The 18684-nt window shown below is 40.1% G+C and overlaps 1 protein-coding gene across 6 annotated transcripts in view; it reads right to left on the minus strand.

Annotated features, from left to right (window-relative positions):
• The window catches only part of SAMD12 (sterile alpha motif domain containing 12), a 178359-nt gene that overhangs the window by 83156 nt on the left and 76519 nt on the right, over positions 1-18684 (minus strand). For all 6 annotated transcript variants that reach the window (XR_015257734.1, XR_015257733.1, XM_086741200.1 and 3 more), the window contains exon 4: positions 8191-8331. Coding sequence is in view for 4 of the 6 variants with exons in the window: in XM_086741200.1 (XP_086597326.1) it covers positions 8191-8331 (141 nt within the window). In the remaining 2 variants the exon portion in view is untranslated. The remainder of the gene's footprint in view (positions 1-8190; positions 8332-18684) is intronic.

An 18684-nucleotide genomic window follows, 5' to 3' on the forward strand; every position in this document is an offset into this window, starting at 1 on the left:
ACTGTTCAGAATTTTGTTAGAACTCAGAACTCCTTAATGTCAAGGACCACAAGATCACTGTTAATACACTTCAATTTATTACTTTATAGGGAATCAATTTCAATTAAAATCCATTCAAATAGTGACTGGAAAAAGTCTATAATATTGATCTTAAGTGGGAACCAGCATAGTTAAAATTATTAATCATACTTGAGCCTGTCATAAAACACTGGGCTAGTACCCGTGCTTTATGATCATGTCAAATAAAGAGTCTGAAAAAACCCACCCTTTCCTTTGTGGAAGATGCCAGAGATCTGCATATTGCTTAGTAGTAAAGAAACAGTTCATAACACTGCTGACTGTCTATGTATAACTAAATAAATGAAGGTGCTCTGTCATATGAAGCATAAAAGTCATTAAGAGTAAACTTGTATTTGAATAGAATCACATTAATTTTTAAAATTACATTACAGAAAGGCTTTTAAAGAATGTGAATGAAAAAAGAGAAGCTTTTAAATAAAACAAGTTTTTTTTTTTTCACAACTTAGAAATGTACCTTTAGAAAGGCACCAAAAGGAGAGAGTTTTTCTCCTGTCTCCCTTGAATCTTTCCAGTAATTATAAATCTTTATTGCACAGGCCATAACAACAGGAAGAAAAATGCTTTTGAAATATTTGGCAACATTCACCTTCAGGGATTCAAAACAGGAAAACTTTATTTTACATTTTCAAAAATGCTTGAAGTGCCTTTCATGTTTGTTACAAGTGCCAGTATGGTGAAACACTTTACAAACAGAACACATTTCATGCAGGCGTCAGCAACACCAGTTTCATAAAATCAGAAAGATGGTGTTACCAAAACTCATCTGAGTGAAGAGGGCAATTCATCCAGCTTTCAGACTAACTTTTTTCAGCGTAGGAGTTTGCACTTAGGCATAGCGAGTGGGAATTGATCTCATCTAGGTTTAGTTGTTTACCGTGTAGACAAACACATCTGGCAGGCATCCTGAGCTCCTGTGATAATCAATGGAGAGCAACAGGCACAATTCATCTGATGTGTCTGAGGTGTGGCTGGTGTACCTGAAATACAGAGGAGGTGTCGCTACTACTGCGCTAGCAGGACAGGATTAGTAGGATTACTTAGAGCCTCTGTGAGAGGCAGAAGGTACCCAACTGAAGGCATGCCAAGTTAGGCTTTAGCGCTTTCGGGACCACTGAGGCTGCCAGTGACTATATTCTAGTTTGTAAGAAAACTTGTAGTAAACAATTTGTTTCATGACTGAGACAGATACTCAGTGAACACTAAAAGAATTAGGCAGGGAAGTACTGTTCCTAATGCAGCAGTTCTGGATGCTGGGGAGCCAAAGGGGACGGGACCAGAGAGAGGAGCCGGGGTTCTGGGCTCTGCCTAAACAGCATCTGCTACTGTCAGAGGCAGAGTACCGGAACAGAGGGATACTGGATCCAACTGAGAATGACATTTCTTATCTTCTTATTTCCAATGCAATCCACTCAGTTTGACCATAAAGGTGTCAGTTGCTGAAGACAGTCAGGTTTTGAACCAGAAGCCCAGCAGTGAAAATTTCTATGTGCTTTCTAAGGGGCTGGAGATACAGCTAGGGCTCTGATTTCCTTAGTTCTTTTATAAAAAAACTATCAACTCTAATTTTATTCTATGGCTCATTTCTGGAAAAATCTCATTAGAAATGGCAAATATGTTACATTGTAAATGGCACCATCTTACAATATGTAGATTTGATTTATTTAAACTGTGTGAAAGACTGTACCTATTCCTGGAATCCCTTTTACCAGCCTGTTCTTTTCGGCTGGGTGAAAACAAGTGATTTCTACTGGCACTGATCACAAACAGCTGTTGTTAAATCACAGCCTCTGACTGCTCAAAACTTTCCTATTTAGTTAAAAGTCTTTCATGACTGGCTGCAGCACAAACAGCAATATTTTAATTATTTTTCTTAAGCCTTGAGCAAAACCGTTTTTTCTCTTTCCAATTTACACATGAGTGAGGAAATACATACATATACGTATGTGTGTGTATGTATATATATATATATATGTAATATCTATTCATCAAACATGTGAGACAGTTTTGGGTATGCATTAGCTCAGAAGGACTAAACTTTCCAGACCAAATTTTCCAGTAGACTGACTTCTTAGAAATTTGAAAAGCAAAAATGAAAAAAATCAACATTAATAAAATAATTAGAAAACCAGACTACTGCAATCATGTCCTTGCAATCATACAAAACAGCTAATACTACATTCCCAGTAGACTGAGTTGCAATATTATTTATAGAAACACATAAAAATGCAAGTACATTGTAGTACTATACAGCTAAAATCTTGCAGCAGAAGTTCATCAATACAAATATCATAGTTGCATATATGTTTCCTTACTCATACTCCAAACTAATGTCCTACGCACACTGAAGGACAATTCTGTGCTAAACCCATCCAGAGCGCACTGCAATGTATTGTCCAGTGTATTGGAACTGATTTTACCTGTCAGCTGAAGCACTCAGCTATTTGATATGAATATGTATTAGCATCCCAGCAACAGCTAAAAGGTAACTAACAGAACCATAGTAATTCAATGGTCTGGCAGGGACCATTGATTGCACTGCGAAGTATATTCTTCAGCCACATGAAATTCAAATAACTGATACCATAGATGGATTTTGATATTTATCGTCACTGATGCATGTATTTTAAACATTTTATCTGCGCTAAGATATGCACTCCACATACGATATTCTGCTTTAGCTAAAACAAATGAAAACTACAGAGAACCCCTCGGTGCATACTTGTAACCTGAAAAAATTGATTTTCAGAAGTCTTAACAGTGCCTAAAGTCTGAAAAACCTCTCAGGAACAACCACGGCTTCTGACTCCGGTGCCTACGTCCTCTGTAAGTGCTGAAAATGCCCTTGACCGGGAGTGGGAAAAATACAAAAAGACTGCTCTTTTGTACTCTAATGGATGGTAGCAAAGTTGTTTTACAGTCCTGGAGGAGCAGTGTTAAGTATAAACGCTATTATTCCTACAGTGGTAGAGAAAAAAAAGACACATAATGGAAAGGAGTGAAAATAAACTCACGTTGAGAAGAAGGTTAAGGTTTCTTTACCTATAATCAGGCAATTTAGCATGTTGAGTGCTAGAACATAATTTTGATGCTATGATAAGGGATAAACTACTACTTTTGGGTTCATACTACTTAGTGTTCCCTAAGGTCTCTCAGAGATTTTGGAGCATAATGGGAGCACAGGGCAAAGGAAATCAGCTGGGAATTAAGTTTACTGGAGCTCTTTAGAAATAGTAAGTGTTTTTTTCTGTGCCTCGGATAGATGCCATGTTTGCAGCATATGCGATAAACATTTGCATAGTCATTTGTGCTGTAAGAAGAAAAGGCACTTCCTGACTAGCTGGAAGCTTCAGGGTTAGGGAAAACAAAAAGGTGAGGTCAAGATAATGAAAACAAAAGAAACAGGTGCCTGGTAAGAGGACAGTCAAGATTTCAAATGCCGCATGCCTCTGAACACCACCACAGGGACATGAAACCAAGATTCCTCAAGTGTTACACGCTTCCCCCGCCAGCTGCCTGGAATGGCAAACACACTGCCTACCTGGAGTGCTCACAGAGACAACATCTGCTGTTTTTTACAGACAAGAACAAGAGTACTTCTGGCGGAAGGAACTTGTGATTCCTTGGGTACCAAAACCTTGAGCCCAGAAAGAACCCAGGAAAGAAAACAATACATCCTGGAAGTGTAACAGGATGACCTTCTATCACAAACTTTGGTTCTTCTGACTTCTTTACAGTGTCGACAAAGAAATGTGCTGATCTAAAGCAACGCTTCTTCAATGGCCATGAAAGACAGTAGGCAATGGCAGTTCAGATACCACTGCATCCATAAAGTCTCCACAGCAGGGGGACAGCAAGCTGCAATTGTGTTCTCTTAACTCCAAATGACCTTCCAGCTCTGCACTTTGCAAGGTCGCATGTTGTCATTTTCTGTCCACTCAAGTCCCTTTTTAACAGGTGTATAACTCCCAGTCATTCATGCTGCGTACTGGAGCCACCACAGCAGGGAAGATCTTCATATGCAGGAGTTCAGAAGATGGGAGCGAGTTTAGTACTTCAAGGCTTCGATTCTGGAAAATGACAACGCATCTCCTCACACGGGGTGATGCAAGCCGGAATGGCAGTGCTCAGGTTCCTGCCACCCTCAACATTCACAAGGAAGAAGCAGATAAGGTGAACAGGAATTAGCATCATGTTTCTGACAGCCTGAGAGGGCTCAGTGCCAAACAGCTCAAATTTTGATCAAGTTTGCCTTTACTTTACTATTAAGAGGCTGATAGTGCTGTAGAAATCCTTATAGTGCGTTTCAGTTGGGGCGGTTTCTTGGTCCAGGTTTACTCACTACATGGACCCTGAAGGCAATGTTTCTGTTACAAGGCTCCTGTAAAACCCAGTGAAAGATCCATCACTAGAATATATGGCTCTTACTTCATCTTTCCTCAGAAGATGAGATGCATCTTTGAAGGCTCTCTACTTCCCTTCGTGGCAGAACACAGTGTTAGGGTACTATAACTGCCTTTGAATGGGACAATTGTGGAAACTGAAGGAAAGAAAAATATTCATCTTATTGCGGTTACCATTGAGCATGTATGTTCTTCAGTAGCTGAGCACCAGTGTAAAGATGAACAGAAAATTTACTGAAGAAATAATTTCAACAGGTATGAACAGCTGTGATGGTTTTCAATGAAGCATAAAGCGTTATTCTAACACATTTTGCTAGCAGGAGAAATTTTTCTTTTAAGAAAATTTGGCACATTCTGTGGCTTGGCAGTATATTCAAGTAGCACTTTGCCCTACATGAAACTCACAGAGGAGCTTAGGAGGGGGCCTAACGTCATCTTAAATGCAGGTATAATTTAATCCAAATCCAAAAATGCTTCTTAAGCTCAGCCCTATTAGCAGATTGCTGCCTATGGATAACTTGCTCAGAATCACACATAGCACTGTTCTGCCACTTTGAGGATAGTCTCTTCTATGCTAGCCAAAAGCAGGACTCACATTGAAAAATCTCAAAATAACTTCTTCTCTGTGTAGTTATGTAAGGCTTTTTTTGAAAAATGATCTTTCAACTCAGGCTTACAGTGGTAACAGTACAATAATGGTGTTTCCAACAGTGTGCAGCTCTCTCCAGGAGACACTGGGAGATATTTTGTCAAATTAGTTCCTCAACATCACTAAGTCTGTGGAAAAAAAAAGCACACATCAGTAGTTGGGCCTGTGCCCTTCTATCCTAGTGGAGGTTGGAATAGTGTTTCTGCTGATAATAGCCTCAATTAGACAGTTCTTACTCCAAAGAAAAGTCTTCCTAAACTCAAGACAAACCTTGAATTACACAATCACATACTATTCTGGCTTGAAAAATTCCCAGAACAGACTGGATGGTGTGTCCTGCCTGAAGAAGAATGAAATAGTTTTAAGCATTTTTCTGAAACGGGTAGAAAAGAATGCTAGCTCTCCATTGAGTTTTTAAAAAGAGGTTAACTTTCTCCGAGGACAACAGAACATAAAATATCTGATAAGTATTACATAATGCTTTTTAAAAACTTTTCCTGTTCGCTCCAGCTTCAGTTGGGGTTTGAAGTCAGTGGAAGTCTTTTCGCTGACATCAATGGGCTCTGAATTAGGACCTCATTGCTTGCAGCCCAGCTGGTGTGCTAAATTAATTCAGAAAGGGGTTTTAACAGCTTCTTTCACCTAACCATCTCCTGAGCTGTGCACTGCTCCAGAGACAGAGGGCTTCCCCCCCGCCTCTTTTTGGAGGACATTTTGGAAGATAGCAAAGCTCAGAGTAGCAATAGCTACACTATGACCTGCATTTTTCAAGTGGAATTTCCAAAAGGCAGAAAATGCTGGCATGCAAATGTGTTACTTTTGAGAGAAAAAAAGTTCTCCAAATGTTCACCAAAACAGAAAAGCAGTTACAGAAAGCTATTCCAGTAACAACCTGGATTAGGAATGTATAAACCGTAATAAGAATGTGTGTGGACACACTTTGAAGAAACTGGACAAGGGGACAGAACCTGTTTCAGGGAACGACTGACATACACACAGCCTTACAGACTGCACTGCAGTTGAGAAATTGTATCTTAATCTTAGTACTTGCAAACAAGCACTTTCAACAGACACACACTCCACTGCGGTGTAAATGAGGTGATAAGGGACAGGAATACTGCTGTCATCCTGTCACTCACTGTCTCCTCCACTCTCAGGTCATACAATTAACACAGCTCTGCTGCACAGGGGAATGTTTTAGGGACTCTTGTGCTGCCCTGTAACTCCAGCTCTATTTAAGAAGGCTGGAGTGGAGCTGAAGTGCAGTGCAATGGCCAGTGCCATTGCAGGGGAAGACAGCAGGAGCTGCAGACCACCAGTTTTTGGAAGCTTGTACTGGCTTTCATAAAGCATGTGATGCCTTTACATGATCAGATTAAATAACAATGTTCTGTCTATGTGTCAGAGAGAGACTACATTAAACATACATCCATACATCTATCACAAGCCTTCATAGTCCAGCATGTACTTAATCATCCTCTTACCAAAGTCCAAAATTGTATCCTCAGTTGCATGGGCAAGGAATAAATCTCAAAGGATGCTGCCCTGAATTCCTCGAAATGGCAGTTGCCACCATCTGACTTATCATGATTCACATACCACTTGATGTGTCCAGACGGAAACCAGAGAGAAACAATAGAGGAGAAGCCTGGAAACACATAGTCCTCAATGCCAAATACAGGTATAGCTAGTGGGTCTTCACCGTCCCATATCAATAAAATCCCAATTTCCGTAAGCGGGCCTAAAACAATGACGGTTGGTGACCAGAACTTTGCAGTTTGACAACCTCTCACGTACCACTCCAGATGTAGGGGAAGAGAAAACTCAGCCGACACTGAAGAAAAGGACATAGGAATAATGGATGAAAGGATGAATGGTTGAAGGGAAAAGGAAGAGTTCTAAACATCTGGGGAATATACTGGTGCTTCAGCATGCACTGCCTTTGACATGACATGAGATGAGATGAGGTGAGATCATATCCACAGGTTATGGCTAAACGAAGGAGCCCTAAAGCTCCTCACCACAATCCACGTAACACCAAACCTGAAGGAACAATTCAGTTTAGACATTGGCTCTTTCAGATAAAATGCAGCTTACCCAACTAATCAGAGAGTTTTTCCCCAAACACAGTGAGCAAGGCTTAATCAGGAACATAATGTCATGTCTGAAGGACATCTTGTTAAAAATACACTGCATGTACTGAAGAACTCTATTTTTTTCACATGATGTGACATATTACGGGCACTGAACCAAAACACAACAGCAGTATGCGGTTTATGCTATCTCACTGGACTACCAGACAACTTTTAACACTGAAAAAGTATTGCAGCTATATAGTAGAGGATGTCTAAATATTACTTTACACTACTAACACAATGATTGCTTTTCTTCCATGTTACCACAGCTGTTAAAAAGTCGTAATAGAGAGCTAATAACACCAGTCATCATAAAACATCTTAACCTCATTTGGAAAATATGTATGAGCTTTTTTGTTACTCCTTCTTCCCTGTCTTCTAATAAAGATTTCCATATTGAGCCCAGTTTTGCATTTTCTTAGTACCATAAATTAGAAGCAACACTGTTCAAGTCAATAAAATTACTCCAACATGAAAAAGGAATCAGCCATCTGCAAAAAAACAGAGTCTAACAGGTAATTTTCCACTGACAGCTCTTACTATAAAACAGGTTACAGAGATTACTCTTTTATCTAACACTGAAAGTAAACAATTAATGCAAAATATACAATGTCTGTAAAGACAGCATGTTCACTACTTGTCCCCTTTATACGTAATTATTTTCATCTTAGTAAGCAGACAGTTAAGTAAGACTACCATTAAGGTGAAGATGGAGTCTATTCATCATGCAAAGCAGGCAGCTGAACATCTCTATTTATTTATGGATTATTTTACCTTTTGTTCCCAACCTGGAAGGCATGTGGAATCTATGAGACATTTTCACGCATCATTTCTTGCGGGAGAATGTCGAGTCACCTTTATGCCCTCAGGCAAACTTCTTCTACCTGATCTCAATAACTGTCCACATAAAAATTATTTTTCATACCTTGTGTAAGCAGCTGGAGGTTTCGGACTTCTTCTCTCACCTTCAGCTGAAGGACTTGCTGCAGAATGTGCTGTCGCAGGCTTTCCTGGGCAATGCCCATTCGTTCAAGCTTTTTGTCAGTAAGTCTCAACAAAGCACGGCCTGGATGAAAAAGTCAAAAAGAAAAATCACCCAAGGATTTCCATTAATGCAATATTCTCACTCTGACAACCTAATTTGCTACAGCAAAAATTCTCAGCCCTGAAATACCTCAGTCTGAGTGGTTCTTGTTTCCTCAGTTAGGTACTTCCTGACTGTCAGAGATCTATTGTTCCACTCCTCTCTTTTCTTTTGATTTTCTGTATTGTTTTGATGCTTTATGAGACATTTAGGCATGCAGAACAGGTATCTTCTGCTGTTTTAGACAACCAATTGCTGTTCTTAAGTGCCAGCAGTTCTCCCAAGATAGGATATCCCCCATAAGTCTACAGTTGATCCAGGTGCCTAAATAGACCCTCATCTATTTTCAAGCATCTAAATTACTGTTAAGAAACCACTAGTGAAAGTGAATTGGACCAATTTAATCAATTTAAGATATACTGAGGATGAATATTGTTGCAATTCAGACTTGTTTATAGTGTAATAGCACCGTTTCTCAGGAGGGACCTGCACTTTGTGGTCTAGGCTTCCAAATCCCTCTCAACAATAACCTATCACAGCACAGTAGAAAAAAGAGTCAGAGATCTCCCTTTGCACAATCAGTTATATCTAAATTATCCCTGAAAAAGAACTTTTCTCAACTATAAAAAAAACATTTGACAACCATAAGGAGTCTATGGTCTTGCAGGTGATCACTCCCAGTTCATGACTTAACTTTTCCATTAGGGTAATGTGGTCCCACACAGCTTGGAGACGCTAAAAAAATCAAACAATCCACACTCCCTAGATTCTGCTAGTGGAACTCTGACTCCATCTTTTGGGCATTGCCATGTTATAAGCAAACAGGAGGAACGTAGCACGCTGGCTGAGCCAACGCTAAAGAAGTTATTTGGACCAAGCAGAAAACCAAAGCATCAAGTAGGGCTTTACCTGAAGAAGAAAAACAAGACTTAACTTTCTCTGGTCTTCACTCATTTTATGAGCTAGGTACAGGGAGGAGTGTCCTGCGACTCTCTGCTGACCCTTGACTCCTTGTATCTGTATTTGCTATCCAAAGGTGCTCTGGCCAACGCTGGCAAAGCACACCGGAGCTGCGTTGATACGACCTCAGAAAATGGCATGTTGTTTCTTTCACTCTTTTAACCACACTAAACTTTTTTACCTCCTCCAGTTCTGACTGTGAGTGCTTTTCATTACTAAAAATCCCCTTCTTCGATTTCTCAGGCTTCATTCTGAAACCAGAAGATAGTGACAAGCAAGTTCCTCCCTTTGCAACACAGCAGCCTCTGTGCTACCATTACTGTGGCTTTTGGATGAATGGTACAATTTAGCTCGTCGTAAAGTATTACTCAACATAGCAAGATAAGGCCCTTATTCAATCTCTTTACTTACAAAACAGCAATGAGTACAGAATTTTTAGATTATTTTAATTTTAAAAATTAAGATAACTGCCAAGAATTTAAAGAGCTGCATAATATTCGCCCCAAACCAAGCAGTTAGCAGTATGCCCTTCACTAACTGCTAGATTTCACTCACAAGCGGTTCTGTGAAGCAGTTAGTGGGATCTTGATAGGAGGCAATGGAAATACTGGGATATTACTATTAACAAAGCATGATGTTCTGGATAAGATAAAAAATGACAGGGTTCATACATTTTCTGCCCTTCCTTGCAGAAGGGCAAGCACTACATGCTACAGAGGATGACCTTTTCATCAGGAAAAATTTCTTTGAAACCATAAACAAGAAAAATTCTATGGGTTAATGTAATAACAAAATACGGAAATCAGTCTCTTACAGATCAATGCCAGCTGTCCAATTCCCCTGGTGATACAGATAGTAATAATGACTTCAATTTTTATATCATCTTATCACACTAAAACATCTTAAAGCAATTTACAAAGGATGTACAGCAGTCCAAGAGTATGGTCTGCAATGTCAATCTAGCAACCGAAAGCAAAAAAAAAAAAAAAAGTCATCAGTTTAAAGAGTGCCAACACGCATGTCATCTTAGGGCAGGGAGTCACCAACAGTAATGTGAAAGGACAGAGAGAGGCCATGCATCTGATCCAGTGACCTCCACCTCTTTTTGGCCATGGACACAGTCATTACACTTTACTTCCTCCGGGCAACTCTTTATTTCATATTCAAATGGGTTTTCTACCCCAGTCACTGCCTTTGGAAGTTGAGTGTGCACAAAACAGAGATGTCTCTTTTCAACTCCTGGCACGCCAGTTCCTCTGCGGCTTTGACTCAAAGCACAATGCCATTGGAAAAAATTGTCTTTGACTCATACTATCTGCAGCAGCTTTTACAAGTCATCTTAAATTAACTCTTTCCTGCACCAAACCCAATGCGACATGTTGAGGCAGTGATGAAGCAAGAAGGCAAATATCCAAATGTGGCATTTTAAGAATGCAGTAAATGACCTGAACTAAGAAAATTCAATCCTCCCCATACTTTCTTCCCTCTCAGAATAAGAACATCCAAGTCAGAACTGGAATAATTTCTTATTCTGGTACTAAGTCATGACTTTGAAAAGATATAAGGTAAGGACATGGTCCTGACAATCAGCTGATGAATTTGGATGCTCCGCTGTCTTGCTTCCTGTACTGTACATATCTGAAAGAGTTATCATTCGGTGCTAAGAACACTGTAAGGGTTATTGAACACTGAAACCAGTTGTCCAGAGAGGTTGTGGAGTCTCTGTTTTCAGAAATATTTAAAACCTGACTAACACGGTCCTGAGCAACTTGCTGTAGTTGAACCTGCCTTGAGTTGGAGGTTTGACTAGATGATCTAACAACAGCTACGCTGTGATGCTTTAAAAAAACCCCACAACTCCCTCAGTATCTGTATGCATCTTTTAGCACCTAAACCCCAGCCCTCTCATACTCAGGACAGATCAGCCATGGAATGTTCTGAGACACCTCGAGGGCAGAGACAGAATACAAAATACTTTCCAGCTTAATAATGGATTGATGGCCTAATTTTTCCTAATATGACTTAGCTGCTGCAGATCTTATTTGATCAAGCCGGGATTAGATGAAAATTTGAATGGAGGGATAAACATTGCATGCCACAGAACATTAATATGAGTATAAGCATCGGTCCAATGAGGTTGGCATTGGCCCTAGAGCAAGGAATGCGGCACGGTCCGCTGTACCTAATGAGAAATGCTTGTACCTCCCTGCACTGGTATAGCCTACTGCTCTTCTCCCAGAGTCTGTGAAGCTGCACCAGCTGCCAGTTCACAGACATCAAGAGGGACACCATGCGAGAAGCCTTGAAAGTACACTTGTAATGGAGGTGAATGCGTAGGTAAAAAGGACTACTTATACGTGTAGAAAGAAATGAAGAAATACCAGTAAGTGAGAGCAAATAGTTATTAAGATATTAAGTCTTACACAAAACTCTGAAGAAGACAATGACTAATTTAAAGTTGATTAAAATTATAAACCACTAGTGGGAACAAATGATGTGTGTGAAATATAGCCAAGAAAGGTGATCTTGTCTCCTGAGTACAACATGATGAGTATACCTGAATAACAAGAAAAGATATTCAGTTTACTTACCATGGGGCACAGAATCTAGGAAAGAAAGAACAGGATGGAGAACACAAGGACCTTAAAAAATGCCCTAATGCCAGACCAACAGCTCACCCAGCCCTGTATTCAGACTGGCAGCAGGAGAGAGCTAGCTATTGAGCGGGCTACTTTCTGAAGTGATTTTCTTTGTATCATGCCAGCATCCAGAACTGTTATACTAGGGTTGTTAGAAAGTACAGCATTTTTAGCACATACTTATTGTCCTGGTGTCCATAACTGTGTCTTTTTGATCTTCCTGATACTGTCCGTCTCTGCAGCCTCCTGGGGTAGCAAATTCCAGAAGCTCACTGCCCATTTTTGTCTGTTTTATATTGATTTCTTACTAATTGCTTCAGCTGCACTCTAGTTCTTGCACTGCAGTATTTGGTCAACTGTTCAACATTCAGCTTATCTGTTGCTTCCATGATTTGTAAAATTCAGTCATATGTCTTTTGATCACATTTCTGGATGGATCTAGCTGACAAACCTAGAAAAACAGGAACATGGTATTCACTAAGCCCCTAAATTATGCAAGAGGAAAACTTTTTCAAGTCTATACTTAAATGCTGCAAACACCATTTTAAATTGTTGTTGATACACTAGAATATTCTTACTTAATTGATAATAAAGGGCTTCTTTAGTTTTGGGGTAGAACAATTTCAAATATGTTTCTTTTGTATTTACCTCTTTAGTGCCACAAACATATTCATAATTCTAGTTCACTGGGTTTTTCTACTTGAAATACTCTGACCATAGCTTTCCTTTTGCTTATATAGCCTGATTGTTGGCTTCTCTTCACTTCAGTGCTTAAAAACAAGCCTCCTAGGACTTACTGAGTAAGAAATTTCCATAACAGAGATACAGACACTAATATCATTGTTCAGGTGCTGATGAGACACAAGTACAAAGTTCTCATCATATACTCATGAAAGAAGAATTCAAACAAGAATAGGCAGAGAGAGAGGCTATGACTTCACAGTGAGGAATGGTGAAACTATGAGAAGAGGCGAGAAAAAGAAGTCACCTACAAAATGAAAATGGCCTCATGATGATGGGAGGGAGGGAGAAGAACATTGGGCAAAGAGAAGAACTATTAAACTAAGGAACTAAGTTGAAAAGAGAACAAATGCATATGAATACAACTGAGGATGCTAGGTTCAGAAACACCCTGTAAAAGAAGCAGCACAAACCAGAAATCCAATTCTCTGAGCAAACTTGATATGACTTCATGACAGTGTTCTTGATAACCCATCAGATCTGCTACAGTCCTAGATTTTCTGCTTTCCACATGAGAATTTGAAAGCACGTCTCTCCTTCTCACACCAGTCTCATCACTAGTCAATCAGACACATCAGTCACTTTGTCATCAATGCCTTGTGGCAAATCTGTAGCTTTTCTTGCAAAAGCAGTTAGATCTGGCTCGTCTTACGAATCATTTCAGCCCCTAAGATCAGTGTAGACGCTTGGTAAACTGCAGCTTGCACTACCACCCTCTTTGCTTCACTTCAGCTATCTAATATCTCACTAATCAGGGGAGACTCCCTTGCTTCAAAAGTAAAAATTGATTCATTTTTCATCAGAGTCACCATAGCAGCAAAAGCTTTATTGATCTATGTTCTAGAATAATGGCAGCTGCCAGCCTAGGCGAAGGAAAATTAGCTCCCAAAACTGCTATTGGAAGCTGCCTGATACTTCTGACACAATGAACAACTCTCAACTGGGGACCAACTTAGACAGATAGGAGACACAAGGGATACTGGTACGGAAATACAGCAGAGGGAACAATAGTTTCTCATGATAGGGGCCAGAAGGAGCAAAGACGACTATTTAACCTTGATGAATATCAGAGATCTCCAACTGAGGAAGTTCTCCAACATCAGAGGCAGCATTCTTGTGCTTTCTCATCCTGTTAACAAATGCAGCAAACTTTCATGAAGCTGTAGGAATTACTTCCTGGTTAGTGACAGGAATGGGAGAGGCCCATGACTCCAGTTCGGCTCCAGTGGAAGGCACGGGAAAGCACAGGAAGGCATTTGCTCATGTACCAAATCAGCTTTGGATACGCCTCTATTTGTTAACATCATCAAAGAGAAATAAGATGATTTTCTGGCTCCTTCTCTTTCACTATTTGCTGGATCTGGATGAGGCCAGATCTACAGTAAATTTTCTCAAAGAAAACAGTGTCCTACCGGTCAATTAATGTCTGATCAAACTCAAAAAAGCAGCCGTGTAAACAAAGACATTTTCTGATTATTATCTGCATCCTTTGTCTTCACATCATGTCTGTTTATAGTTCTGACAAGAGGAAGTGATGACTGTTGTTACTGCTGCCAATAAATCTACAATAAAACCAGTTTATTTCCATAAAACCCCTCTCAGGCCACAGTACTCTTGCACCTTTTCGCCCTTCCTCCACACTTCTGAAACGCAAACATGAACAGGATATGAAATAGAAGTAACTTAACACAACCTTTAACCCAGCTGCATTTTCAAACACAAAATTAGCAACAACCAAGACATTACTTTGTTTCTAAATTTGCCTGTTTCTGACAAAGCTATTAAGTGGTCAGCAATATATCTGTGAAGCTATTTAACTCAGACGACTTAGTTTGGCATAACTTCCTCTCACCTTAGCACTGCCTTTCCCAATTCCCTCCATATTCCATCAAATAACGCTGACATTTTCTATTCTCTTAATTCTGACACAGTCCTTTGACCTTAACTCCTGCTCAACAATGGTTTCTGAAAACGCACCAACCTAGGAGATGTCTTTCTGGCACTCTGTTTTTCTCCAGCTCTTCCCAATGACCTCTCCCAGCTACCTACCTCCAGCTGCTTCTGCCCAGCCACCGCTGCCTTTAGGGCTCCTACGCTACGCCCTGCTACACAGGCTCCAGCATGCTCATCTGCCCAGTCACAACACTGCTGGATTTATGCTATCGAAAGAAAACAGCAAGCCTGCCTAACAGTGAAGTCAGGCAAAAATACTAAAAGACAGTGAATTAACAGAGCATAGATCTTGAATATTCATTTTGGAGACTGCATTTTAAAAATACCCTTGTTCTCTCCCTGGTGGATACTTTCTTCCAGCCAAGGAGCTCAAAACAGTCCAGGTATCTTGAAAGATCATGCTAAAGACAAAAATCCCTCTCCAGAAGCGAGAGTCTCCTGACTCTCAACTCCTCCCGTAAATAAAGGAAGCAATTCTTGCTCCTTGATTTATCCACACATTTTCAAGACAGTATTTAATTGTATACTTTAACTGTGTGGGACCACCACACACCCTTATGTGTAGCAGCCGTAGTTATGAAATTTTGAATTAATTACTCTGGAGTCTAGTGATTTACAGATATATTCCAAAATAACATTATTCTAAGACAATATTGTTTTTACACAGAGAAGGGGTTAATGAGAAATTGTGCATTGTGATTACTGGAAGTGGTTCAGTAAGTAATTTACTGTACTGATGGGAACTATATTGATTCCTTACAAGTCCTGAGTAAAAGACTGTTAGACAGTCCTGGTTTGCAGCTGAGCATATTCAGGACCTGATGATTTTAATAGGAGGAAATAGTAATAACTTGAATTCCCCTCTGAAATACAAATTCAGGCACAAATCACATTACACCACTTTTCAAATGTACTGTAAAATGTGCGACAACCATTTTTAGTGCTCTTAGGAAGGACTCGATAGGACCCACAAAGTAAATTAAGGATAAATGTAAACCTTTAGCAGGCAGTCTATAAATCCACATTGCTTGTTGTATATACATTTGCCAACCTACTTCCTGGCCACACAAAATTACATATTATCTACAGATATATATAAAGATACAAAGACTTATAATAATGGACTTCTATTATATTGCACACCATATTTTTTAAGAAATAAAATCCAGGACTATTGTTTGCTGGTATCTGTGTGCTGCATTTTTGGTTCTCCTAGTCAAACAACCTCAAGGTCTTTTTTGTTTGTGATGGACTGAGTGAATCTGTCAACATCTTTGATTTTGTCCACCATCAGCAGGACACACAGTTCTTCAATTCTTAGTTAATCTAGTGTCGCTCAGTGTGCAACCCATTATGTGTTACATATCCCATTTCTTTATTAATTAAAAAAAAAAATCACATTAGATCATGCCTGCTGGCAAAACTCCTGTTAATTTATTCAGGAGTAAAAACACACTCATATATTATAACCCACAGCTTCTAAACAGAACAGATTAGGAAAGGGAAAGCCAATTTGGAAAGCATTAGAATCGACTGAACTCTTTACAGCAAAATCAAACAAGAGCCTTTCCTGTAACTCCTAATGGTGGACCTTACAAAAATCAGTTTTCTTAGAGAAAAAGAGTTTTCTTACAGAAAAAGAGTTTTCTTGTCACCACAAAAAATTAACCACACAGACACATGCACACAAAAATACCAACCCTCATTCTTGGAAGTGCCCAGTCCAACTGGAACTGGGAAATCCTTGAAATCACGCAGAAGACTGTCTTACCTTCTGATATTTCTAAAGCAAAAGAGCTCTGTGGTTCTGCCTAGAAATAGAACTGGTGTGTGCATTCAGAAAAAGGGGAAAAGCCCTGGGAAGTACACATGTACATTTTAAAAAAGCTGCCATTTAATTAACTGAGGGCAAACACTTGCTCCTATCACAGACAAATGTACCCACTGAGCTCTTTGAGCTGCACCAGTACGAGACACTCGCATGGCTGAAGACCAGGCTCTGCAAGCCTGCCTCCCCCATCCAAGGGACAGAAATTGTCAGTAAATATTGCTGCTTGCTCTGATTTGCTACTAATCAATCCAATCAATAACCCAGAGGTGCTACGTCACAAAATACACATGAAGGACACAATAATTCAGTATGCAACATATGGAAAGACGAGGAAAGACAATCCATTTATATGCATTTTGTAACGCTTTGGAAGGCGATCTTGGGGCCTGCCTCACTCATTCTGTGATGCTGGGGAAAGCTGTCCCTTCTTGCTCCCGATTAGTCTATCTGCCATACAGCATTCAGGCAAAAGCTTGCACAAAGAAGTAGTATTTGGAACATGTTTAATTCATTTTGTGAGTTTCTTTTAATGCCAAACTTGTGGGAAGCAAGGAGGACCTACATAATGTGACCAGACAGCATACTGCACTGCATTACGAAAGCTCTGCGGGCCATCACACGTTCCAGTGGATCAGAATTTGAGAACTTACGTTTTCTAGTAAGATTTTCTAATCACTGCTTTGCTTAAAAAAAAAAGAGCAAAATTAAAATTTTATTAAATATTAAAATAAGCTTTCATATCCCAATGCTGAGGTACCTACACTATTACAACATTTCCCAATCCGCACCCCTAGCTCCCTCCTGCTCCACACCGTTATCTCCAAGCAGCTTTCAGTGGTGCTTTCTTCCATGCCTGTACCAGCTTAACCCTTCATTTTTTAATAAAAAATGAAATTGAGAAAGGTTTCATGTTAATATTCATGATGTTAATAATTCATGTTAATAAAAACGGAAAATTAAAAGCAGCATGCTCATAGGTTAAGCACTGCAGACTGCTTCAACTCTCCTAACCCGAAGGAAGAAGCAGCCACATCTCTCCTGATGCACTTTTTGCTCTACCATTTCTCTTTGGGGGCTGTAACTGTAAGCCTGGCACCTGTCAAGCTGCACACACCACCTCTGATGGGCTCTTAACTCACAGTTTATGCTGTCCATTTTATAAGATAGGGGAAAATAATTTTCCTATTGTAAGAGTCACCTCTACTCAATTCTATGCAGTCTTACAGATACAGACATGAATCTGTCGCTACATTGCTGTTTCAGTAGTACAATAAACTTTGCAGAGCTCCTCTGCATTTCTTGCAGCCTTTATTAATGTAGCTGTGAGGAGAATCAGAACACCAGGATTTTATTCTGCTGGTCTACTCCTCCTATTTAATACTTGCACTCGACCTGTAGAAGACTGTGAGACCACAGTCATTTTGGATCAGAAATAAAACAGATACCTAAGCAATGACTTAGTGTACCTACTTTGTAAGCAACGGGTCCCTGTAACAGAATCCAGGCCTTATTTTTTTAAATTCTGCCTCCTGTACCCCATGCATTTGACTCAGCAAGGCATTCCACCATGCATGTAGAAGCAGGAGCAATCATAACAATAATATAACATTAACGTTCAGAAGCCTTGATAGAAGCTGCAGCCTGGCACTGTGTTCCAAACTGAACATGCAGCCCAGACCCCTGCTCTGGATTTGGGTCTCTCTCCCAAGAATCAATAAAAGCTCATTTCCCCTAAAGGTGCAGGAAGGCAGGAAGATATTGTGTGACCTTTTTTTTCTAAAAATAACTACCATAGCTAGGAGCAAGGGAGCTCTCCCAAAAAGAGGGAGATGCCTTATCTCAGAAATCCCAGGGGAATGTGCCGAAGCCCAGCTCCTCCTCCAAGCCAGGAGCCCCAGGACTCCCGAGGAAAGGCTGCACTGACCTTGTTGCAGTGCACTCAGGAACTTGTACGTGAGATTCAAGGGCACAAACCTCTGCCACCTCCCAGCCTATTTCCAAGACCAGACACAGAGAACCCACTGCAGACCTCAGGCTAGCGTCGTGTTACACAGCGCCCTTCCCTGCACACCAGGGAAAGCACCGACTGCCCAGGCAGGTGGTTAGCTTGGAGGCAGGATTTGAAAGCCCTCAGGCTGAGGAGGAAGCCAGACTTATTTTCCCTTCTGCTCTTCTGCTCAGATTGTGACAATTTTGGACACGCATAAAGAA

The sequence above is a fragment of the Chlamydotis macqueenii genome, chromosome 2, assembly GCF_036417535.1.
Source record: "Chlamydotis macqueenii isolate bChlMac1 chromosome 2, bChlMac1.mat, whole genome shotgun sequence".
Lineage (NCBI taxonomy): Eukaryota > Metazoa > Chordata > Aves > Otidiformes > Otididae > Chlamydotis > Chlamydotis macqueenii.